At 45.8% G+C, this 25734-nt stretch overlaps 1 protein-coding gene across 1 annotated transcript in view; it reads left to right on the top strand.

Annotated features, from left to right (window-relative positions):
* PAMR1 (peptidase domain containing associated with muscle regeneration 1) overlaps positions 1-25734 on the top strand; it is a 70667-nt gene that overhangs the window by 33345 nt on the left and 11588 nt on the right. Inside the window, exons 4-6 of the mRNA XM_029206956.1 lie at positions 4394-4508; positions 8590-8807; positions 11393-11500. Coding sequence (XP_029062789.1) covers positions 4394-4508; positions 8590-8807; positions 11393-11500 — 441 coding nt within the window. The remainder of the gene's footprint in view (positions 1-4393; positions 4509-8589; positions 8808-11392; positions 11501-25734) is intronic.

The following is a 25734-nucleotide window of genomic DNA, read 5'->3' as shown; positions in this document are numbered from 1 at the left end:
AGGCACTTTGCTAAATGCTTTACATACAATATCTATCTCATTTAACCCTCAAACAAATAAGAACTTATCAACAATAACAACATGGTAGTAGGTACTCCTATTATGCTTATTTCCACATGAGGGAACCTTGGCTTGGAAAATCTAGAGAACTTGTCTCGGGTCACACAGCTTGGAAAATCTGAACTGAGATTACAACCTGGTCGGGCTTCCAGGCTGCCCCTTAACCATTGTGAGTCCTGTCTCCTGAGTGCTATTTGAAGGAGGAAGGAAAGTGCAAATGGCTTTTTAGGTCAGAATGCTTTCTTTAGTCCTTCCCCCGCCCCCATCCAAGAGGAAAGATTAAAGAAAAAAAAAAAAAAGCACTGCTTCTCAGAAGTATGTTGTGTCTCTCTCCTGCCTCTCCCTCCTTGCTTCCCCAGCTGGAGATAACAAGACTTGTCTGAATGCTGGGGGTGTTCATTTTTGCTGGGAACCTTCTGCTTTCTTTCTAGTTTAGCAATTCATGAAGGTTTCCTTTCAGCTCTGTAGAGGCAGAGTGTATCCAGCTCTCTCTCTTGTCTGGGTTTGTAGCCATGGGGAAAGATGGGGGAGGGGGCGGCCTTGGAGATGAGTCCAGGATTCGAGATCCCAGGGGACAGTCTGGCTTGGCTGGCAAAATTCCCTGCACACACACATGCGCGCGCACACACACACGCACGCACACATACACACACCCTCTTCCCCTGCAGCAAGACATGGTCAGGGAATCTGAGCACTTCGTCTGGGCCATTGCCTCTCTGGTCTTTCAGACTCAGGACCACCTGCTTGGTTGGCCAGCCGTACTTCCTTGGTGGGGACGCTCACCTGTGTTCAGTGTTCTGCCCTAGACAGAGGGTGCAGTGAGTCTGCCCCGCGCCCGGACCCTCGGACTCGGACACCCATGTGGAGGTGGGAGTCGCTTGGTGTGAGGAGGGAGCAGAGCGCCTTCTCCTTTTCCCGGTGCCCAGTGCCCTCCCCGCAGAGCACATCTCTGAGAAGTGGCCTCTTTGTCTCTGGCTGGTTGGAACTTGTCCCCGCTCCTGGGACCGACTCTGCCCTCCCCTCTGGAGTGAGAAGGAAAACATCATGAGGGACCGAGGCGTCACATGTGGCCGGGAATCCTGGCTGCTTCTGAAGGACGGCCCCTGGGCCCCAGGAACAAGTGGTCTTGCATCTCAGGTGGCCGGGGGCCAGCCCCCCGGGGTGGGTGGGGCTCCCGGCCCTCCAGAGACCGTGTGGTCTTGCCAAGAAGACCTGCCTGGGGAGGGGCACCAGCTCCCCGTGGACCTGCGGGGTGGGAGGGCAGTGACACTGCCGTCTGATTCCGGGGGAGAAACCAGAAGCAGGCTGGGGGCGTCTGCTGCTGACTCCGACTTGGGGTCCCTGCAGGAGGTTTGCTGCGGAGCTGGGATTTAACACCTTGTGGCTGGGAGGCTGCCAGCCCCAGAGGGGCGGAGACTGTGCAGGAAGGTTTCTTTTTCTGTCTCTCACACCCAATGTATCACTTCCGTAGCCGGGCAGCAGATGGGCGGATGGGGGCCATGAGGAGTGTGAGGTATGCAGGCAGAAGGCACGTGCTCTTCCAGAAGTTGGGGGCTGGGGCAGAGATTCAATGTATTTGGGGGACGGGTGGTGGTGGAAAAATCCTGCTGCTTCAAAACCGGGTGGGAGAAGGCTGGGTCAGGAAACCCTATGACAGTTTAATGCACTAGCAGAGACCCAGCCTTGGTACTAGACAGATCCAAGTTCAAATCCCCACTCTGCCACCAAGTAGCAACAGCTAACATTTGCTGAGTTTTCTGCAAACTGCTTTCCATGTGCGTAATCCGATTCAAGTCTCGCAAAACGTATGAAGTAAGTGCTAGTTACTCCCATTTGGCTCCGGTCTAGTGAGGTTCTGCGAGATGAAGAAACTTGCCCAAGGCCACGCAGCCCCGTGACTTGCCCAAGGCCACGCAGCCTTTTCTAAGGCTGAGACTCAAACCAATGACAGCGGGACTCGGGAGTCCCGTCGTAACCACTGCTCGGCAGTTAGAACAGTCGTCTGCAGTCTTCCGACTTCCTGGCCATCCAGCTGTGGGGAAGTCACCTAACTTCTCCCATCCTTAGTGTTCCTGTCTGGGGACTGGGGAGATGAATATCGTTCTCCCAGGTTTCTTGTGAGGATTAAACAAGAGAATTTGTGTAAGTCTCTTAGCTAGTCCCTGGCCTGTCACAATATCATCATTCATGCATTCAACAGCTCTTTTTTGAGCACCTGTTATATGCCAGTTTCCATTCTAGGTGTACAAGCTAGAGAAGTCCCAGCTCTACCAAAGGGAGTAAGCAAATAAGCTAGATAATTTCAGGTAGTGATGTGTGTTACGAAGAAAACAAAATCGAGTAAAAGGCAGTGACTGTAGAGACGTGAAGGTCCATTTTAGCTGGGTGGTCCAGGAAGTTCTCTTTGAAGAAGCAGCAGTTGAGCTTAATTCCCAAAGGAAGGAGATGTGGAAGAAGATGAACCTTGTAGGTTAAGGGAGCAGTGGGTGCAAGGCTTGGAGCCGGGACAGAAAGGAGGCCGTGTGGCTGGAGCTGCATGAAGACCAGATGGGTGGTGGTAGAAACCGGGCAGAGGGCAGGGCTGGGCGGTCCGTGAGGCAGGGCCGTGGATGCTGTGGGAAGGTGAGGCACAGTGGCCAGCCTTTGGAGGGTCGAGTCGAGAGAGTAATGTGATCTAATTTATTTATTTAAAGGTGGCTTTGGCTGTTACGTGGAGAATGGAAAGTTGGGAGACAAGGATGGATGTGAGGAGGCTGGAATTGCAGAGAGAGAGAATGGAGGCCTGGCCCAGACAGGAGCCCCACATGGAGAGTGGTGGAAGATGTTTCCCATGTGGTGCCGGGCAGCAGCAATAAACATCCTAATGATGAGATGACTCATGCTGCCTAGCACTCAGTTTTGCAAGAGTCACAAGCTTCAGACCTCACAGCTTGTCAAAAGCAGAGTTTGGGCTGTATTCCTAACACTGTAGAAATATTACTAACATCATCCTGCCATGAGGCACCATCCACTGATGTTCATATTTTTCTTTTGAGCAATGAGAATTTATTTGGGGGGGTTATTGAAGATAACCGCATGTCCAGAATTTATGAGGTTAAACTGGGTTCTGTGTAGAACAGGGTTAAATACACTTTTTCTGTAAAGGGGCAGATGGTAAATATTTTCATTTCTGTGGATTCTCCTGTCTCTTTTTGCAACTACTCAACTCTGCCATTATAGCTGGAAACTGACCTTAGACAATGCATTAAAAATGGGTGTGGCTCTGTTCCAATAAAACTTTATTTAAAAAACAGGCAGGAAGCCGGATTTGGCCCATGGATCATAGTTTGCCAACTCTGGTAGAAAATATAGTTTATTTACATGACCCAGATAACTTTTTTTTCTATAACACCAATTCAAGACATTTCCCCCAAACTCTTTTGTAAAACTAAGGTGCATCTTACACATCTCTGCTTAACACTAGAAGATATGATATAATTTAATGAAGACTCTGTTCCGTGGTTTTCAAATCTTGGGGATTCCTTGGAGGTAACTCAGGAGACCAAGGTGATAGTGAGAGTGGAGTGCTTGGGGGCCCAGCTTCTGCTTCAACCAGGAGCCCCTCTTGGATCCATTTTTAAAAATTAAATTGGTGGTCTTCATAAGAGTTTGTCTGAAAAAAAAAGGGGCTTGGGAGGTAGAAAAAAATTGAAAACCACTAATCCAGTCCAAATGGCTGGAGTTCATGTCCCCCTGCAGGTGTTTATCACATATTTGCTCACAGAACAAATTAATACATACATTTTCTAAATGGATGGAGGGGGGGTCAGTAAGGAGTTGCTTTGGGGTTATATTTGTGGCATAGCGAATGTGCAGGGAACACAGACCAAAGGGTCTTATGCAGATTTAGACTCTGGACAAAGGCCACAGTGTCCCATGTAGAGCTGCGGGGAGGGCCTGCTTTCTGAGCCTGGTAAGGTGGCAGCAGCAGGCTGGCATGTGGCCGTCTTAGAGAGGCAGGGGAGAGAGTGGCTTGGACTTTACGTCCAGACACAGGTTTAAATCTCTGCTTTGTCACTTAGTAGCTAGACAAGTTATTTATTTAATCTCTGGTTATCTATTTTTCCATCTGGAAAACTGGAATGGTACTACTTCTCTTCTCAAGCAGTTGGGTGGATCAGATGAATTAACAATTCACTGCCGATTGCCTAGCACATTGCCAGGTGCTTGAGAAGTAGAAATATCCTTCTCCATTCTGTTCTCAAGGGTGTGGGATGAGCTCAGAGGCTTTGCGACCTTTTACCATCTCTTTCCTGTTGACTCCAATTTCCATTCCTCAATCTTCTCTTCTTAGGATGTGGCCAGGTTCTACGAGTCCCAAAGGGTCAGATTTTGTTGGAGAGCTACCCCCTGAATGCTCACTGCGAATGGACCATTCACGCCAAACCTGGGTTTATCATCCAGCTAAGGTAAGGGGCTGGGGTCAGAATTAGGGAGTCTGAGGTTATAAGGAAACACAGTAACAGGACCAAAGGTTCTGGATCCTAGTGACCAAGGGCTTATCATCAGAACTTCATTTTTAAAAGCAGAAAATGTATATTAGAATCTTTACCTCTCAGTGGTTTTGTGGGCCAAGGCCTGGGTAAAGCTGTAGTCAATTAGATGTTTGTCACTCACTGCCCGACGACAGTGAGGCTCAGGTGACAGTGACCCAAGGATAATACCAACACAGCAGGACACCGAGAGCAATCTATCCCCCAACCCCCAGATCCTGACCAAGTCTTCCTATTCACTCAGTACTGGACTAGACTCTATGGGAGGGAAGGGAAGAAATAAGGACAGGTCTAACCTTTAAGGGATTTGCCCTCTAGGCTGGGGTTTATGCTTATCACAGCTCCTTTCATTGCTGTTCTCAGAAGACAGCCACGCCCCTGCAGCCAATAAACTGATTATTTCACACGTGTGGAAGATAAGCTGATTCTTCTTATAGAGCTTTGGGGTCCTCACAAATGTGACTCATTTATGCCACAGTCCAAAGTATAGACCCAGGTTTATTGTAAGTATAGATAAATAACACGAGTGCATCCTGTTTTGTGAGACCTCCTCACTGCTGCATCCAGGCGCCTGAAACAGGACCCGGTACACACCACAGGTGCTTGGTGGATTCTTTTTTTTTTTTAACATCTTTATTGGGGTATAATTGCCTTACAATGGTGTGTTAGTTTCTGCTTTATAACAAAGTGAATCAGTTATACATATACATATGTTCCCATATCTCTTCCCTCTTGCGTCTTCCTCCCTCCCACCCTCCCTATCCCACCCCTCCAGGCGGTCACAAAGCACCGAGCTGATATCCCTGTGCTATGCGGCTGCTTCCCACTAGCTATCTGTTTTACGTTTGGTAGTGTATATATGTCCATGCCTCTCTCTCGCTTTGTCACAGCTTACCCTTCCCCCTCCCCATATCCTCAAGTCCATTCTCTAGTAGGTCTGTGTCTTTATTCCTGTCTTACCCCTAGGTTCTTCATGACATTTTTTTTTCTTAAATTCCATATATATGTATTAGCATACGGTGTTTGTCTTTCTCTTTCTGACTTACTTCACTCTGTATGACAGACTCTAGGTCTATCCACCTCATTACAAATAGCTCAATTCTGTTTCTTTTTATGGCTGAGTAATATTCCATTGTATATATGTGCCACATCTTCTTTATCCATTCATCCGATGATGGGCACTTAGGTTGTTTCCATCTCTGGGCTATTGTAAATAGAGCTGCAATGAACATTTTGGTACATGACACTTGTTGAATTATGGTTTTCTCTGGGTATATGCCCAGTAGTGGGATTGCTGGGTCATATGGTAGTTCTATTTGTAGTTTTTTAAGGAACCTCCATACTGTTCTCCATAGTGGCTGTACCAATTCACATTCCCAGCTTGGTGGATTCTTGTTGCATAAATAAAGTTGAAAGAAGTGCTCCCTGCTTCCAGTGTATCTTCTCTCCCCTGGCAAGCACCTCTGCTCTTCCTCTCTGGGGAAGCAGAGTGGCCCACTCTCCCCTGGGACATCTAGGGACATTGTCCACCTAGCTCTTCCCTTTTCTAACCAGTGGGGAGGTTGGCAGTGATGGAAATCTCTAATCTTCTAGGGCACAGGCTTTCAGTAGGTATTTTCTGGGTGGATCAATGCACCTGGAGGTTACCACATGCCAGCTGGCTCCTCCATGGTGTTCTGTCCTTCAGGAGGGGCAACACGATACCCACTTGGGAAAGATCCAGCAAATCAGGTCCCCTTCTCAATCCTTCTCATCAAAGCTGCGCTTAGTAGCTGGTCTTCTTGCTCCCCCAGGTCCTGGGGTTAGGAGTAAGCTTCTTTAAGTGGACTTTCCCGGAGGAAGATTAACTCAAGGAGGAAGTGAGAGGCCACACAGTTCTGCTGAATGGGCTCCAGGCTGGGTCTGGCAGGATGATAAAGGCAGGTGTTAAATGCCATATGTTAATTTTTCAGCAGCTCAGGGACCAGGACCAGTGGTCCCCTCAGGGGCCTCTAAAGAGCTTCTCAGGAGATACAGGATACAAAATAAATCCCCTCCCCCTAACCCCGCCAAACAAAAATCCAAAATGGTGGAAGGATTGAGAAGCACATCACCTGCCCGGGAAAGGGCCCTAGGAAGGATTGGAAATATGTAGATTTCTTTCCTTCCAGTCAAACCTGGACCTGCTGGCCAGGGATAATAATAAGGACATAAATACTCTGAAGCCTAGTGTTCAGCCCAAAAGCTGGCAGTCCTCCCTGATGCCCCCCTTTTCCATCACCTCCCACAGCCAGGTCATCACAAAATCTACTTCCTTACTTGTAAAATAATCTCAAGTCCATCCACTGTCTCTATTGCCAACAATTCCTTTGTTTTCTGGTTTCCTTGCTTATTGTCTGTCCCCCAGATCCGAACTCCATGAGGGCGGGCACTGTGTCTACTTGGAGCACTGCTGTACTTTCAGCACCTAGAACAGCGTCTGACACAGTGCAGACCTGCCACAAATGTGTTGAATAAGTGAACAAATGAATGAATGTAAATACAAGTTGCAATGTCTCATGTTTCAGTTTCAGAAAAAGCTGTGATCTCTGTTGGGTGGTGGCCTTGTCCCCGCTCCTACCCTTTTTAGACTAAGATACCAAAGCCCAGAGAAGGAAGTGATTGCTCAAGGCTCACAGTGAGTTGGTGGTGGCATCTGGCTGAGAAGTCAGATCCTTACATGCTACAGCATGTTTCACAAAGTATGATTAATAGGACGTACACTCCCTAGTGAAAGATTTTGTGATAAAAATCTTTGAAAAATAAGCACTAAGCATACTCAGTGATTGGGTTTCTTTTTCAGTAAGACCTTTAAGAGCATTTAGAATATCCTGATTGTTCTCTAACTCTGGCTCTTGAAGTTTTTACCCAAGGTGGTAGAAATAGTCCAGGTCCCAACTTTTCAGGTTGTAGTTCTGAGCTCTTCTGTCTGTGCCTAACTTCTCCAAACTGTGAGGGACAAGATACAGACGTACATTTTGTGAACTTGATACTTAGGCATTCCCTTGGGAATCTTCTAAAAAATGTCTTTTCCTCTCTTGCCCTGGGATGTGACTGCCTCTTTTCTTATCTCTTGGAAATGGGAGCTTAAGGTTACCTTCTGCTTTTTTGATCTGCTGCACCCCAGTATTTCCAAACCCAAGACCCCTTTAAGGTAATCACAGATATATCAGATCTCTTTCAATTCTGAAATTTTGATATGGTGCTACTTTTTCTACTCTTTGGGGCCAGAAGAATTGTTACCAAGAGAATAATTATCTTCTGATCCTTCCGTCAGACAGAAGAGCGTGCAGAGAGTTTTTTCCTTTACTTGGTCTTGCAAGACAACATACTCTTTTCCACTCTCCAGTTGTAAAATTACGATAGAGTATCCATTGTCATCTATTCGGCAATATTTGTTTATTGTTTCTATACGCCATGCACTGCGTTAGGCACTAAGCAAACAGTGGTGGAATAAGACAGGTGTCACACTCTACCCTCGAGGAATTTGCAGTCAAGGGGAGGAGACAGGCATGCACACACACTCACAAAGTCAAGGAGATAAATATGAGAAATTAAAATGTAGCTACGCATTATGAAGAAAACAATGGATCTCCTTTAGAAAGAGTTGTCAGGGAAGCCTCTTTGAGGAGAGAATATTTAAGCTGAGACCCGAGGATAGGAAAGAACCAGCCACGCAGCCTGGGAGGAGAAGTGCTCCTGGAAGAAGAGCCAGTGTGTGCAGAGATTCTCCAAATGGACTATGGCGCCCCCCTCACTTGGGCATGCGCATACACACACCTGCACACAGAATACCTACCTACACACATTAAAAGAAACGTATCTGACCTCAAGTCCTCCAGGACCATTGTCCTATCACATCAGGCCAATGGCACCACTCTTCAAGAGACCTGTTTATCATCTGGCCTTGAACTTGCCCAGGGGTGTAAGGACTATCTGGGGCCCACCTGTTTCCTGCTGTCACCCTCTCCACCCACAGGATTGTCATGTTGAGCCTGGAGTTTGACTACATGTGCCAGTATGACTATGTTGAGGTCCGTGACGGGGACAGCAGCGACAGTCAGATCATCAAGCGTTTCTGTGGCAATGAGCGGCCAGCTCCCATCCGAAGCTCGGGTTCCTCGCTCCACATCCTCTTCCACTCAGATGGCTCCAAGAACTTTGATGGCTTCCATGCCATCTTTGAGGAGATCACAGGTAAAGGCCAGGGAGACAAATGTCGCATTTTATGGCTGTGCTCCAGACAAACATTCCTTTCTGTGCACCCCGCTTCTCCCTGCCCAGCCTTGTTAAAACCCAGCGTGCTGGGTTCTCAGAAGCAACCTGCACATCAAGAAGGTAGAGAAAGGAGCTTCCCTGGTGGCGCAGCGGTTGAGAGTCCGCCTGCCGATGCAGGGGACACGGGTTTGTGCCCCGGTCCGGGAAGATTCCATGTGCCGCGGAACGGCTAAGCCCGTGAGCCGTGGCCGCTGAGCCTGCGCGTCCGGAGCCTGTTCCCTGCAACGGGAGAGGCCACAACAGTGAGAGGCCCGCGTACCGAGAAAAAGAAAAATGAAGGTAGAGAGAAATGGCAAGGGATATTTCAGAAACGCTCACTAGGACCAGAGCTAAGAATTATTAACTCCCCCGTTTAGATGCTGTAGCACAGAGAGACCAGGTAATTTGTCTGTGGTTGCACAGCTCTGGGGATGGAACCAGAGATCTGTACAGTTTGGCTCTAGAGCTTCTATTGGGGGCTCTCATGGTTAAGAGCATTGGCTTTGGTCCCTAGCAGATTAAGCCGTGTGGCTTGGACAAGTTCTACTTCTCTGGGCCTCATGTTCCTAATCAGGAAATAAGGACATAACCCTAGATCCTGCTCCGTTAAGGAGGTGCTGGAAGACAGAACAGATGAAGAGCTTAGCACAGTGTCTGGTACAGAGGAAGCCCTCAGTAGCCGCCTTGCCCCAGGCATGCCCTGAGCCTCCCTTTGTCATCTTTCAAATAGGTGTTCAAAGTCTTAAACTACATAGGAAATGACACATACTTTATGAGTAACTCTGAGTCTGACTTCACCTCCTGTCCTGTTCATATTAGGAAGTAGGATTTGGCCAGAATGAACAAAGTGCTCAGTCCTCAGAGATTGGATTGCATCGGTTTTACAAAATAAACTCGAGCTGGAAGTTCTGTTTTTTTAATACTGAATTTTAAAAATTGCAGTTGACCATTATAGCTTCCTTATGGAAGGTGTGATACAGAAGTCTCAGGAAGGGAGGCAGGTAGTAGTGGCATCCGCCCTGTCCTTTCAGCAAGACCGGCAGACAGCCCACCCTCCCCAGCCTCCTCCCGCGGAGAATGGTCCCACAGGAGCTCTCTGCAGTTGCTCCTGTGTGACTGCCTCCTTCCGGGATGTCAGTCTCCTCTGCAGCTGCTCAGAGCCTGGGAGTTCTAGAAGCTTTGCTGCTGTGGTGCGGTTGGCCTGCGGCTGAATCCTTGCCCCTCGGTGGCGCCCTACCTGCTGAGGCTGAGATACATCTGGGGTGTTTATGGCAGTCAGCAGTTGGGGGCAGCAGTGGCTCGCCAGCTTGTGACCCTGTGACTGAGGGGAGAGTTAGGAGGGTCTCTTCTTCAACCTCCGCTGGAGAACTCTGGAAACTCTGGTCTCCATTGTCAAACAGTCAGACAGAGCTCTTTCCGTTCCTCAAACACCCGAAGCGTCCCGCCTGTGCTCAAGTTACTCCCTCTGACTAAACCCACCTCCCAACTCCTGCCCATCAAGTCCCACCCTTCGAGGCCCTATCAGGTTTCTCCTCCCCTGTTAAGCCTTTTCCCTTGTTCTGATGGGCTGTGGCTTTGCCTTTTTCTGAATGTCTTCTAGCACTTTCTCTCTTTTCTGACACTAACTGAATCATGCTTCAGTTTATAGTCACTGCCTACTCTTCTTCCAAAGGCTCTGATCTGGTGAGTGGGAGCTCCTGTTCAACTTTGTATCCCTCCAGTGCCTTACACAGAGCAAGCACTCAATTTGGGTTTGTTGAACTTGGCCGAGTGATATATTTCTACACCAGGGTAAATGAATGTGGAATTGGTGGGTAACAAGCAGACTAGTGTTTCCCAAAGTGTTCTCTGTAGAAAAATAGTCCCCAGGACACTCTGTAAAATGCAGTCTCTCAGGTCAGATAAGCCTGTGAAAGGTGGGACATTATGTACGTTCTTAGAAATTCACAAGGCACCTCAGAATGTGGAGTGTTCGGAGAAGTTCTGCAGTAGAGAATCTGGTTAATTATCATTTAACACCAGTAGCATTTCCCCACCCTATCTGAGATCTTAACTCTCAGTATCTCAAGGGACTACTATTTACAGGATGCGTGTTTGAAACTTCTTGAGTACACTTTCACTAGTGTCATGAAGATCATCTTCCGGTTCCTTTCCCCCAGTATCCCGGATACTGAGCTTCCTTGAAAAAAAAAAGATGATCTATTACCCAAGGCTGCTGTCTCCCATGGAGCGCCTACAGGAGGGGGTGAAGCCCGCCTCCGCTTTAATTGTGTGGTGCGCCTGTGTGTGTTGTCTCAGACTCTTAAGTGTCTGGAGCATACTTCTGGGTCCTTGGAAAACATCAGATAACATCAGCAGCATTTGGTTAATGAGCAGCTGTTTTAGGCAACCTCAAACAATGGTAACATGATATCGATAAAAGGAGGTAAAAAATTGCAAGAAGACTGACAAGTGAAAGACGGGAGGCTTGAAGAAACTGACTCACTGCACAGGGGCACTGAGAGAAGTTGCCTTTTCTCTTACAGCGTGTTCCTCGTCGCCTTGTTTCCATGATGGCACTTGCCTTCTTGACAACACCGGATCTTACAAGTGCGCCTGTCTGGCAGGCTACACCGGGCAGCACTGTGAAAATCGTGAGTGTGCCTCCGGAGTGGGAGTTAAGGTGTCACGTGGGGCTGGCATGGAGAGGGTTTGGGGAGCTTGCCGGGGGCGTTGTTCCCTGCTGTCTACCATGGTCCCTCCAAGATGGTGGATAATGTGGGCTTTGCCATTGAGTGGATCTCAAGAGGGCTGGGCTACCTTTGAGTCAGGATGTCTGGAACCACCGAGTTTTGTCCTAAACTGCTGCAGATACCTCTCAAAAAGATACGCCTTCAGTGGCCTTGAATAATATTCCGAGCTCAAACACAGTGAGAAAGTGTCAACAGTAGAAAGCCACCATCATACACCCACCTGGGGCCCAGAGTCTGAACTCCCTGTCCATCCCAGGATCCAAATTTTGGAGTCATGCCAGCTATGGAACTCCACACATCGTTCTCTAGGAGGGCTCCCCTTCTGCTGTCACCACTCAAGTCCCACCTCCTGCCTGAGCTGTATCCTGGCTGTCCCATTGAGTCACCCACACTCTCAGACACAAGTCAGAAGCAGAACCATAGTAGTATTACCAAACCAAACTTGGGTCTGCTCGCCCATGTGCAGTGAAGCCAATCTACTGACACCGGGTTGTGGTGAAGGAAAGTGCGGCATTTATCATAGGGCACCCTACAAGGAGTCCAGAACAGCTAGGGCTAGGAAAAGCCAGAAGTCCCCGAAGGGTTTCAGCAAAGCATTTTTAAAGGCCAGGTGAGGGAGGGCGGGTCACAGGGTATGTGATCAGCTCGTGTACAATTCTCTGATCAGTTGATGGTGAGGTAACAGAGTGGTGTCAGAGGGATTAACATTATCAGTCCTTAGGTGCCAGTAGGTCTGGGAGCTACATGCCCATGATCATCAAGTAGTTAATTTCTTCCACTTGGTGGCGGTTTTAGCATCTGTAAAACAACTCAGGAAGTGTGCACCAGATACTCTTACCTAGGTACTTCAGAGAGGAGCTACAGCAGAGGATATGGGGGGGGGGGAGTCTGTCCCGGGAAGGGTCCATAGGGTCCTGCTCAGTTACAGTGGCCCTCATTAACCCTGGTTCAACCAAACAGCAGAAACAAGAAGAAACAAACACAAAGGAATAACTCACTCAGAAGCAGGTAGAAGTTTCTAATTCATGTTCTTGAAAGGCAGATCATGACTCTTCTCCGATATTAGACTCAGACTTTTGCCAGAGGGGAGAAACTAGAACATGTATCTGATGGGGCAAATCCATTGCCCTGGGGAAGGGTGCAAATGCTGACCACTGCCCACGCCAGCATCAGGTGACATCCAGCCCAGTGGTGCCGTGCCCAGGACTGTGTCATTGGCAGAGAGGAACTTAACATACACACTATGACTAGGAATCACCTGTCAAGGGTCTCTGGTAACCGAGACCCTGTGTGTGTCCTAACAGAAGTTTGAGACTTAAAACAGGTGCCGCAAACTGCAGCTGTCAACACGGAATGAGACGTTTGGAAGAACAAGAGGAATCAAAATGTGGGGAAAGCCAAGGAGGGCAGCTAATGACCTAGGCAGGGTTCCCCTGAAGCAAATCCTGACATGCCGATGTGTGTGGACATGCCCCCAGGCGAAGCTGGTAAGGGAGTGGGGAAGCTGGGCCAGGAGGGAAGGAAGCCAAGCAGAGTCATGGTTTCAGGCAAAATCCCAGCCTTAGTGTTAACAGGCAATGGACTCCGGAATGTGAAGTACATCTCAGACTGTGTCCTGGCTTTAATGCAAGGCAGCTGGGCTTTCATAGCCCAACTGCAATCGGTGATTGGCTAAGGGCTGCCTTGGGCGAGCAGGACGTGATTAAGTTTCTACGCTGTGTGCCAGAGTGGTTCCAATAACCCTTGAGCAGTGGAAGAGTTGGTAGGTGCAGGCCATTGGAAGTAAAACAGTGTAGACTGGGCGGGGGAGAGAAGATAAAGGGCATCCAAGGACAGAGCACCAGCAGTGTTTGCTACCATCACTTCTAACTAGCATGCACAGGTAACTTTGGGGTCATCCTATATATAAGGGGCCTGGTCTGACAGCATTCTATAAAGTTCATGCATTTTTTCAATTAATTTCATGAACTTGCCTTGCAAGCAATGTAGACAGAAGCCAGTTTCGGTAGCGTGTCCTTGAGTGTACACTTCATTCTACTCAAAGCACTCCTTGCTTTGGGGTGGCACAGCTGACCTCAGTGTGATTATGCCGGGTTCTTAGAAAATGATGTTCTGCTTTGTGGTTCCTGCCTCGTTTAAGTTCACTGGGTGGTGTGCAAGGTAGAGAAGAAAAATGTTGCTTTCCCTTTGTTTCAAGAATTTGTATATGGAGTGATTCTGGAGTCTTGACAGTGGCAAATCCTGAGCTCTACCCTTTAGATGCAGAGGGGGAACAAAAAAGGAAAGCTTAAATTCTTGGTGAACTAACTGTACAATATTAGAGCTTTGATAAATAAAGGTAAAATTGGAGTGAAGTTAAAACATCACCAAATTAGTCAAAATGCCTTTAAGAAGCTGGATCAAATCATGGAGGGGCGGGTGGAAGGGGGGGAAGGAAATTGGTCCAAAAGTTTTGAGTAAAATATTTATGAGTAGCTTTTGAGCCAAAAAAACCCGACTTCTCATCATTGTTATTCTATCCAGCAAAATACCAAAACAAAACAAAACAATTAACCATAATGAAAAACATGTAAAGTATGTCATTATGAACTGATTCCTAGCTTGGTTCAAAAACTGTCTCAAATCACTTTTGGTCTCAAATCACTTTCCGTCTCAAAACATCAGTATAGATGGTCAAGAGAATTCTTCCTAGCTACTTTACAAAATGTTGTTCAAAAACCGTGATTTCCTTAGTACCCTATAGTTGTGACTGGGTGAAGATATTGGTGGTGGATATCTGATATGCCATTTGCTAGCATCAATGTAGGGGACCAAATGTTTGATTATTTTTGTAAGATTTAGGTCTGTTTTTCCTTTTAGGAAATTCAGCATGAATTCCAACTAACTCAGTGAGGGAATGATCACAATTGGCTGTGGCAGTTTACCTTGTAATTTCTGAACAAACATTAACCATTTTTCCTGAGCAGTCTATCACCTAGAAAAAGAAAAAAGAAAAGAAAACAAAACTTTACTTTATTGTTTTTCTCATGAGTATATCAAAAAACCGAACAAACCTCCCTGGAGGAAATTCTTTCAAAATTAATAAGAAACTGAAGCATTCTGGGATTCTCCAAATTCTAAATTGTCCAGATTGGACTAGGCATATGTTTTTTAAAAAATGGCTTTAAAAGCGCCGAAGCCGGGCTTCCCTGGTGGCGCAGTGGTTGAGAGTCCGTCTGCCGATGCAGGGGACACGGGTTCGTGCCCCGGTCCGGGAAGATCCCACATGCCGCGGAGCGGCTGGGCCTGTGAGCCATGGCCGCTGAGCCTGCGCTCCGGAGCCTGTGCTCCACAATGGGAGAGGCCACAACAGTGAGAGGCCCGCGTACCGCAAAAAAAAGAGAGGCCACAACAGTGAGAGGCCCGCGTACCGCAAAAAAAAAAAAAAAAGCGCCAAAGCCAATATTAATGAGAATTGCATCTTTTGTTTATGTAGCACCAAATCTGATGAGGGGGAACCACTTCATAGTTGCTGCTTTAATGCACTGCTCTCCTAAAGGTTTTGTGGAAAGGTAGATGACCCTTTAAGCAAATGAAGGATTTGAAGTACAGGGTGCAAGACCCTGATCCCGGTCAAATTGAAAACCAGAGGCCAGAATTCCTCATTTTCCACGTTGTCCACAATCTCTCTGACACCATTCTCACCACCTGGCTTGATGAGACTCCAGATGATGGATCGATGAGCTGGTTACCATCCTGCCTCATTATCAAGTCCTCCCAGAGGGCTTCCCTTCCCAGGTAAAGCCCACCTGTCTCTCCTTTCTAGAGTCCCGATTGACTGTCTCTTGATATGAGCTATTCTCTTTATTTTCTTTGTGTCTGTGTATGTCGGTGAGTGGGAGTGGAATAGAAATAGATTTTCTACTAAACTACAGAAGAAATATATACTTGTAAAAATAATCAAACAGTACAGAGGTGTATAAAATAAAAAGAGAACATTGTTTTCCCTGACCAATCCCGGTTCCCAGGGGAACCACTGTTAACAACTAGGTGAGTATCCTTCCAAACTTTTTCTATGACATGCAAGCCTAGGTTGTCTATATGTTTTCAGCTGGGGGAGATTTTGTCCCCTGCTCCCACCCCCTGTGGACTTTTGGCAAACTGGAAACTTTATTGGTTGTCATAATAGCAAGGGGGGAGAGTGCTACTGACATTTGGTGGGTAGAGGCCAGGGATGCTGCCAAACATCCTACAATACACAGGACAGCCTCCACCACAAAGAGTTATCTGGCCCAAAGATCAGTAGTGCCAAGGTTGAGAAACCCTGTTTTAAACAAAAGTGGATTAAAGTATACATACAATGCTTCAACTTTTTGTTTTCCGTGCTCATATCATAGATATTTTTTCCAGGTCATTCCTTGTTGGTCTCCCTCATGGGGGAAAGAAATGGCTGCTCAGGACTCCATTGTGTGGGTGTCTATACAATCATATAATCACTCCACCCCTTAAGATGGACTTGATACCACGTTTAATATTTTTACTATTATGAAGAAAGCTGTAATGAATAGCCTAACATATGTTTCTTTGCTCACATGTAGAGGTATTTTTGTAAGATAAATTCCTAGATGTTGAACTGTTAGTCCAAAGGGTACACGTATTTAAACTTTGGAGAGCTGTTGTCAAAATGGCCACCAAAAGGTTTTACCAGATTTTACAAGATGAACCATTTTATATGCCAGTCCTCAAAATAAGAATCAGAACTTGCAGGTCAGAAGCCAGGGTCTAGTCTTGTCAAGCTGGAAACGGATTTATTTTAGAAGGAATTCTGTGGGTCTGAGGGGAGATGTCTCGTTCAGGTTTTGTGTTGTAGTAGATGAAGAATAAGATACTGTCAACACAGGTTTGCCCTGTTCGGTTAGGGAGAGGGTGCAAGAGCCCCGAGGACAACCTTCAAGGACGGCTACCCCAGCCTTCTCCTCAAATTGTTTTACAAGGAGCAACAACCTTCCCCTGCTCCCAGGTGAACTCCTCTGAGAACAAAAAGAGGGGAGTGGCCCCTCCTCGGCTTTGGGGCCAAGCTAACCTCCTGCCAGCACCCTCCGTGACCCCAACCTCCCTGGGCCACCATGTAAGAAACTGGGGCCCCTTTCTTTCCCTCTGAAATTTCCTGTTTCTTTGTATGGAACACGAGGACAAAATAAGTTCTTGAGTAAACGGTCGGAATCTTGTTTTGAAAAAGTGGAGAGCGAGGGATTCATTGCCCCGCTCCAGTTTCCATGTTGCCTTTGTTCCTCTGGCCCAGTTGACGGTGCCGGGGTCTCCCCTCTGCATCCTAATGAAGGGTGATGAAACGGGCTAGATCTTGGGGCACAATGCTCACACTGCAAGCTCTGACGCGCCTTTGAACAACACGAATCGGCCTCCACCAATTAAAGAAAAATGGTGTCTCTGGATTCATCGGGGTTTTGGAGCATCAGAAGGTTTCCCACTAGCCTGTCCCAAGGACTGGGAAGAAAAGAGTCCAGGATGAGAGGCACACTTTATACTTCAGCTTCAAAGGGCCAACCCGCGTTTCTCAGCAGAATAAGTGATTGGGAACTTTGGGGTTTTCAAGGAGACATTAACACTGATGCAGTGAGGATGTACTGAGACCCCTAGTGGGTCACAGTTGCCTCTCCCATCACAGATAAATAACGTGCCTCAGGTTAGCTGGAATTAATGCAAATTCTTGTAAGATCTCTTAGGGGAGGTATGGTAAAAATGGAACTATTTCACTGGCTTTTTTGCAGTTCTAAAGGCCTATTTCATCCTTAACATGTGGAAGACAGGTGCACCTTTGTTCACAGTGAGATGATGCAATCCTGGGTGAAGAGCTTGGACTCTGGTCAGAAAGACTTTGGTTTGGTTCTAAGCCTGCAATTAACCAGCCCAGTAAATCTCGAGCAGGTCATTCATCTCCTATGAGCCTCAGTTTCGCCACTTATAAATTCCAGGAAAATATTATCTAATTCTTCTTAGGGGTGATGGCAGGGATGGAATGAGATGATCCATGTAAGGCACTTATATATTGATATTGATGTTATTATATTGAATAATAGAAGCAGTTATTCTTATTACTACTTTTGGCCCCATGTGGCCATTTCAAAGTTTGGCAGAAAGCAGGGATTCTCTAGACAAGGGGTTAGGGTAACAGCACTAGTTTCTACAAACTAGATGATCATGACAAACCTTTCTTAGGGTTTAAGAAAATTCTCACAAGACTTTCTAAGTTTTCTCTGTGAACTCTTCCTCCTGAATCATTGCCAGACACTAAGTATTGCTACCATTACCCCAGTATCCAGGCAAGAAAGATCGGGTTTTAAAGGACAGGTAGATACTGCCAGTGCCATTGTCATAAAGGAACCCTGGATCCCAGGAGAAGACATGCACATTGCCATGATGGATGGGGAGTCTTTGGAGCCAGAACAGCCAGGAAGGGGCTGTTAGAGGTGATAAGTGGAGTAATGTCAGGGGGAACTAGATTGGGAAACTCCAGAGCAGGTTGCCCCAAGCATCATGTTATCTAGTCAGCCTCCTTTTTTTCTCATGGGGCTTTTTAATGGTCACTCATTTAACATGGGGTGGCCTGTATGTCAGTCCCCTGTGGTTATGCAGGAAACCAGAGCTCCAGAGCATCCCTTACATATTTTATTAGAGTAACAGGGTAGAAAAGAGAATACACAGTCTGCCCTGAGAGGGTATGAGGGGTATAGGGATAACCCCAAGGGAAACAGTCCCGGGGAATCTGTAGTTGTTACCCACCAGCACTTGGTAACCCAGAGCCTTCAGAGAGTGGAGGAGCCCGGAAAGATGACTAGCTAGTGGACTGCTTACTTCTTACACATCCCCTATACCCGAGCCTCCCACCTCCTCTCCCTCCCTAACATGGAGGTGAATCTCTGCCATCCTTCTTAGCATGTTTAGAGGGGTGCTGTCTCATTTGGATTTAGATCTGGAAAGCCAAAGAGGTCACTGAACACAGTAGAAGCTGCCCTTGTATAGTTATCAAGGTATTTGTTTGTTTGCTTTTATAATTTAGGGGAAATTTTCCTTTTCATTTGGATCATTCCTTCTTGGTAATTCTGAGTCTACATAGACCCAGTGACACTTTAGTGTTAACTCTGCTGGGCTCCATGCGCCTGTGGCCTCTTAACCAAGGCATTGCCTCTTCTCATTCAGAGTAAGGTGATTGGGGTTGGTATATAAGGGATGCATTTTGCTAGTCAGTAATTGTTTTAGTTATGCATGGCATTCCAGCCAAATAATAAGAGGACAGGTCAGGCCTCCTAAACAACTCTCCAGCCTGACTGTCTCCAAGAGTTTGGGGTGGAGCGCCCATGAGTGTGGAATGGGCCACGTCCACCATTGTTTTACTAAGACTTTGCCTGCTTCTTGTTGGGGCCCCCTTGGCTTTTGCTTTGGCAGACGTGGTCACTGAGGCAGGACTTAATGCGGGGGGTGGATTTTATTTTGGTTTGGGGTTAAGAGGTAACCCATTAGAGCTGGGATGGACTGTATGCCCATGCAGGGCAGTGGGAGGAAGATGCAGAGTAGAAGAACTTGAGAGCAAAGCAGAATTAACTTCTGACGGAAACAAACATCCCTGCTGTCACAGACCCTGAGACTCCAGCCCCTTGAGAAAGGCTACAGAGTTCCCACTTTTCCTTAAAGCCTCCTGCCTTGTGGGGTGTTCACTACCTGTCCCTCACCCTGCTTCAGAAGGTGAAAGCTTCCTCTCTGCAAAACACAAGACATCCTTATTGGTATCCAAGTATTAAAAATTACAACAGTAGTTATTCTCACGATTCTCAATATAGGTCAAGCTCTGTGCTTTATGTGACACTGTCTCATTTCATTGTCACGACATCCCCCTGGGGTAGGTACTATTATCCTCCCCACTTTGCAGATTCATCCAGCCAGACATTTTTGAGTGTCTGTTAGGTACCAGGCACTGAGGAGATAAGGCAGGGCTCTTTGGTGTGTCTCCCCCTTCATTAGGCAGAACTGTAAAACAATTCCAATCTTAGCCTGAGGAGAGTGGTCACGCCATACATTTCCCAGCGACAACTTTTTCTAGAAAGGCCTTTGGTAATGGTGATGGTGGTGAGAATTACTAAGTTGGCAGGATCTCTTAGGACCCACATGTTCTCAGAAGCTCAGGACTCCTCCGCAAGGTCATTCTCTTCATCCCCAAGGCTAAACAGAATAGTATTGCCTTGTTTGGGCCATTTTCATTGGGATGTATTTCATATCTGAAAAGTTAACGATGAATGCCATGGGGGACATTTCCCCTGGTAGTTTAGTGTTATTACCCACCTAGCCCCATCCCCAGGAGCTGACTCAGAAACCTTCTGAGATTTGTGGGAGCCCTAAGAGGACTTACTGAGCGCATCGGCTAGGTAGAAGACAGCTAAGTTTCTATAGTTATGTAGGTTGCTCATCGGCTCTACCAAATGAGGATGTGTGAAGTTCATTTTTTTGTTTTGTTTTTTTCAATTAATTTTTATTGGAGTATAGTTGCTTTACAATGTTGTGTTAGTTTTTGCTGTACGGCAAAGTGAATCAGCTGTATGTATACACATATCCCCTCTTTTTGGATTTCCTTCCCATTTAGATCACCCTCAGAGCATTGAGTAGAGTTGCCTGTGCTATACAGTAGGTTCTCATTAGCTATCGATTTTATACATAGTAGTGTATATATGTCAATCCCAATCTCCCAATTCATCCCAACCCCCACCAAAAGACCAGAACTTTCTGAGGATGTTTTGAAGCTGACCCATCTCTTAGGCACAGGGAGTTTCAGCTGTCTAATGAAATAGGCCATCCAAATACCAGAAAAGTGGTATCCAAAAGACACAGTGTACCCAAAGCCAAGGACAATACTGATTAAGATCAATAGCCTCAGCCTCCAGATTGCTGCCAGATGAACAAATAGCAGTGTGTGCAGTCCAAGCATAATGTCACACGGGCAGTCTCATTCACAACTTCGGAAGGCTGGAAGCCATCAGGGCGGCAGGGTTCCATTGGCTGGACAGCGATCAAAAGGGTTTTCAGTGGGGGTTTATATCACCAGTTGGTATCATTATTCCTGGTCGGGGGAGACCTTTGGGGAAGTAAAAGATATTGGGTCCAGAGGCACCAGACGCAGATGTTAGCTGAATAGGAAGAAGTGAGGAAGAGATGTGAGCCTGTCCAGTGGTTGTCTCTGGGTGTTGGTCTCGGGTTAAGTTGGGTTTCCAGAATGAAGGAAGTCCCGATGAGAAAGTTAATGCCTTTCCCAAACAGAACTTTAATTCCGTCACAAATCATTCCCTTGACTTTTTGATGAGTGAGAATGGGTGGATACCAAGAGTATGTTAAGGATTGAGACTAACACCCCAGCTCACACTGCCAGCTAGATAATGGGGTAATGAATATTGCTGACATCTTTTTCCCTTGCTGGAACTCTCAAGATAATCTTACAGCTCTGAAACCCAGCTCCTGTTAAAGAGACAGAGTAGTCCTCTTAGTTTTTTGCCCAGGTGGCTCTCTGGCTACCCTAGATATATCATTAATATAAAATTAGAGGAAAAAAGTATGCTTTTTTTTAGGTGCAGTTTTGTAAATCACATCAAACCATTCCTGAAAGCAAGCAGGGTATAAGTGATAATTAAAGTAAAACAATTTAGAAGTGGGACAAGAACAAGCGACGGAGAGCACTAGGTGGTGCAAGAAAATTAATCAACGAAATGGACAGCCAGCAGCACTTCACCAGCCTTTCTCTACAGAGAGACTTACAGGGCTTCCAAAAGGCAAAGCGGTGATTGGATTCTTTGGTTCTTAGGGGCTTTTTCTAGATGTTGTCTCCAAATTTGAACTTACAGCTTTGAGACCAAAGGAAAAGACAAATATTCTTGAAGTCTGGTGTATCATACTGAAATTCTAGACTCATTCATAAGGAGATAGTTTGTGAACAGGGATATACTGGTAGAGAGCAATATAATGGAGCAAGAGGTATGTTTTCTTGCCACAGCTGGAACTGCTCCCTGAGTTTTGTGATTATTTGGGGAATGGGAAAGTGGGTCCACTCCCTAAATTAGGGATGAAGAGTGTGAACTTCCTTTTCTTATAGTCAATATAGTTGATCTGACAAGAAGGCACAAAAACGTGGTATTATTTGTGTGCACCAAAAAGCTACTTTTCCTTAAAATGTCTCTACGTTATCCTGACTTACTCCCTGACGTCTTCATCATTGTGTACATTTCTTATAGACCTTCTGGACCTGGTCATATTAGCTACTTTATATTGGGTATGAATCTTCGTGCACCAATCAGGGGAGAAAAAGATACAACTTTATTTGCTTTAAATGAACTTAAATCTAAGACCCACAATTCAGGCCCGTGAGAAGTTCTATACCCCAGGGTTGTAAAAAGGTCCCTGGCTTCCCACAGACAGCACCAAATCAGCAGGGAGAATCCTTGGATGGTGGATTCCGCGTCTACACTGTTTAGCTTAGGGAAGTCCATTGTCTTAGAGCACCTGATCCCTTCAGGTCAAAACAGCCCTGCTGGTAGGGGTGGGGGTGGGATGCTGGAGCCTGAGATATCTGTGGAGGCTGGAGACACTCTGATGAGATTGGAGACCCTCTGATGAGACGCAGCCTTTCTAGTTGCAGTCATCCTCCTCAAGATCTCCCAGGAGTGCTGAAAGGCAAACAGGGCCCTATGCCCAGGGCTGAGATAACAACCTCTCTCGGGTCTCATCACCTCCCAGGAGTGTTGCCCTAGGGTGGCATGAGGGGCTCTGGTACTCAGGGCTAAGAAAACAGCAGAGCTGTCTTAGCTTAGTTTCTCCCCAAACCAGACCCTGAGCCACATTTGGGTCCAAGTGATTTATTAAAGGAAGTACTCTCAGGATCAGCCAGTAAGGGAATTGCAGAAGCAAAATAGGAAAGAGGAAAAAACCCAGCACGAGTGATTTCAAGTGAATGCCCAGACTCAGCCTGATCCTGTGGGGTGCTGGGAAGTGTAAATTACACCTCGAGAAACAGGAGTTGGGCTTTTGTACTTCCACACCCATCAGTCACTGGCTACAGCCAACCCTGGGGTGGGCATGAGGGAACAAAAACCTAGGCATTTTTTTAGCTCTTCACATGGGCAAGATGGTGCCCATGCCCAAGGGGCAGTCCTGTGAAGGTGGCAGGTGCCAGCTCTCAGCAGCAAAGCACACCTGTAGAAGCTGAGTTGGTAAAAGGATACAAGGAGACCTGGATGGGGCACCAGTAGTGATCACTGCAAGAACCATCCCACAGCCATTGCATCTCCTCTGTAAAGTGGTATCACAGCCAACTGCCTAATACTGTTGCCCTGAGAAAAAAAGAAAACGAGGGAAGGACTTTCTTTAAATGTTTATCTGAAACAGTATCCATAGAAATGCATCCCAAGTACTATTTTGTTCGAAAGATAGACTGTAAAGGCATGCTAAACTTAACGTGTTCATATCCCTGGGCCGAGTCCCAAAAGTAACAGGACAATGTGCTATTTATTACTAATTATATAATAATATTTTACTTAGCAAAAAGCAAGAGCTTGATGGTCCTTCACACCGGAGATGCAGATGTTTTAAATTCTCATTTGGCTTCGTGGAAAAACATCCATCCTACTGAGGAGAAATGAAATCCAAAGTTCTTGAAAAATCAAATAGAAAAGAATCATGAGTCTGTTCAGTGGGGAGATACAAAGGTTTCTAACCAGAGAACCCACAGGGGTAAAAGAGAGGGAGTTTGGAAATCTAACCCTGGGGAGATGCTCTTTTGAGACACAGATGCTCTATGAATCCAACAGGTAGAAGTCTAAACAGGGAGAGAAAAGGATGGATAGAGGAAGTCTTAGAATTCTCTTCAAAAACATCATAGGAGGGCTTCCCTGGTGTCACAGTGGTTGAGAGTCCGCCTGCCGATGCAGGGGACACGGGTTCGTGCCCCGGTCCGGGAAGATCCCACATGCCGCGGAGCGGCTGGGCCCGTGAGCCATGGCCGCTGAGCCTGCGCGTCCGGAGCCTGTGCTCCGCAACGGGAGAGGCCACAACAGTGAGAGGCCTGCGAACCACAAAAAAACCAAAAAAGCAAAAAGAAACATCATAGGAGAGGGTACAGAAGGAAGAGAGACTAATGCCCAGTAGATGTTTGATATAGGAATATAATTTTAAGCCTTCATTACACAGGATTAAAATAGATGAATGTACAGAGACCATGGTTGGTACCCAGAAGTCTGAATCAACACACTGGACCCAGATCTGGAAGCCCACCACGTTACCAAGAAGCCAAAAAATATTGCTTTGTACTTGAATATGCCCAATAACGGGCCTTTAGGTTCCTTTATGGGTTTTTCTTTAAGGTGTATGAATTTGGGGAATTGATTTTTAAAGGCAGTAGGGTGCTTTGTAAATAAAGGCAAAAACGGGAATTAGAGACTATGTGTAGTTTAAATTACTCCTCAAAACCACCCCAGCCAGAAAAATGTTATTATCTCGTTTTATAGATGAGAAAAGCAAGTCTTGGAGAAATTAATTAATTTTCCCAGGCTCTGGTTTATTAAGTGGAAGAATGAATACATTTTAGCCTTTATCCCTTCCACCCGCAAACAGACATTTGTTGAACACCTACTGTGTGCTTATTCTGGACACTGAGGACCAAATGATTATTTAAGCCTATAGCTATCTGATCCTGGAGAACATTGTTTTTCCACCAGAGTCTAGTGACAAAACTCATTTAAATCTGAGTTCATGGAAAGTTGGATTAGTCTGTGATTATGCAAGATGGTAAAGAGATTGGCATGGGTTGGAGAGGGTATGGGAACACACACACACAAAAAGGCATGAAGACTTAATGCTAGATTTATAGGCTTAGTGGGGAGGACCCAAACCATTTTGCCTGGTACTTTAAAAAATAATAACAATAGAAACAACAACAAAAATAATAACAAACTTTTATGGCTGCATTTTCTGATTATAAAACTTCTAAAAAAAAGTAGAAAGAAGCAAAAAACATTCTCAGCGTTAGAAACCAGAGATAATGACTGTAATTATTTTAAAGGATGTTTTTCCAGTCTTTTAACCCTTTGGCTCCTTAAATTGTTTTTCTTTGGTTTTGGTTTTGAAGAGTTTTATATGATATGTCTATGTGTGGTTTTCTTCATATTTATCTGGTTTGGGACTTTGTAAATCTGTAGGTTGATGTCTTTCATCAGAAAAATTTCAATTATTATCTCTTTACATATTGGTTTTGCTCCATTCTCTCTCTCTTCTTCTGGGATGCCAATTACACGTATTTATTAACCTCCTCACTGTATCCTTACATTTTCCTTACATTTTTCACCTTTTTGAGTCTTGGGGTTTGTTCTGAACCTTTTCTTTGAAGTTATCTTTCAGTTTGTTAATCCCCTTACACTGTATCCGGTTTGCTATTAAACTCAGCCACTGAATTTTTACTTTATGTCATTATAACTTTTTGAGTTCTAGATTTCTCCTTTGGCTATTTTTTAAGGTTGTCAGTTTTCTACCAAAGTTCTCAATTTTGTCTTTTATTTCCTTGAATATATTCGGTCTATTTATTTTTCAGTAGTGTCAGACAACTACATTATCTGAATCGTTTATGAATCTGTTTCTAATGTCTGCATTTCTCTTGAATTTCAGCCATGCAGTCTCACCTTCCATTGAACCCTCACTTGGAAGCATCATTCAGCTCAACCCTGGTGACATTTCATGAGCATAACTTAAAACCAAATAAATAGTTCTCCATTCTAAGATTTTAGCAAGTTTAAGGTGCACCGTTGATTTAATTATAGCTGTTCTGGGGATTGGGAGTAAAGAAATATTACAGGAAATGTAGGCATGTGACCTGATTTCAGACACATCACATTATAAAGGAATAGGCATTTAAGAATTATAGAAATATGGCAGAATTCCTCAGCCGTGGGCAGACCTGTTTGGATATCTTGAGTCCGTTTCCCTTTAAATCTTCCTTTAAAGCCTCTTCAGTGAGAGGAAGAAAGAACCTGAATTGTCCTGAGGCTTTATTACCTCCAAGAGCTCGAGAACTCTCCAATGTTCCTGCCAGTTAAACGCATATGAAATGTAAC

This window comes from Monodon monoceros, unplaced genomic scaffold (genome assembly GCF_005190385.1).
Source record: "Monodon monoceros isolate NGI ecotype Baffin Bay Population unplaced genomic scaffold, NGI_Narwhal_1 Super_Scaffold_7, whole genome shotgun sequence".
Lineage (NCBI taxonomy): Eukaryota > Metazoa > Chordata > Mammalia > Artiodactyla > Monodontidae > Monodon > Monodon monoceros.
The sequence above is the reverse complement of the archived record's forward strand: the minus strand, read 5'-3'. Positions and strand labels throughout refer to the sequence as shown.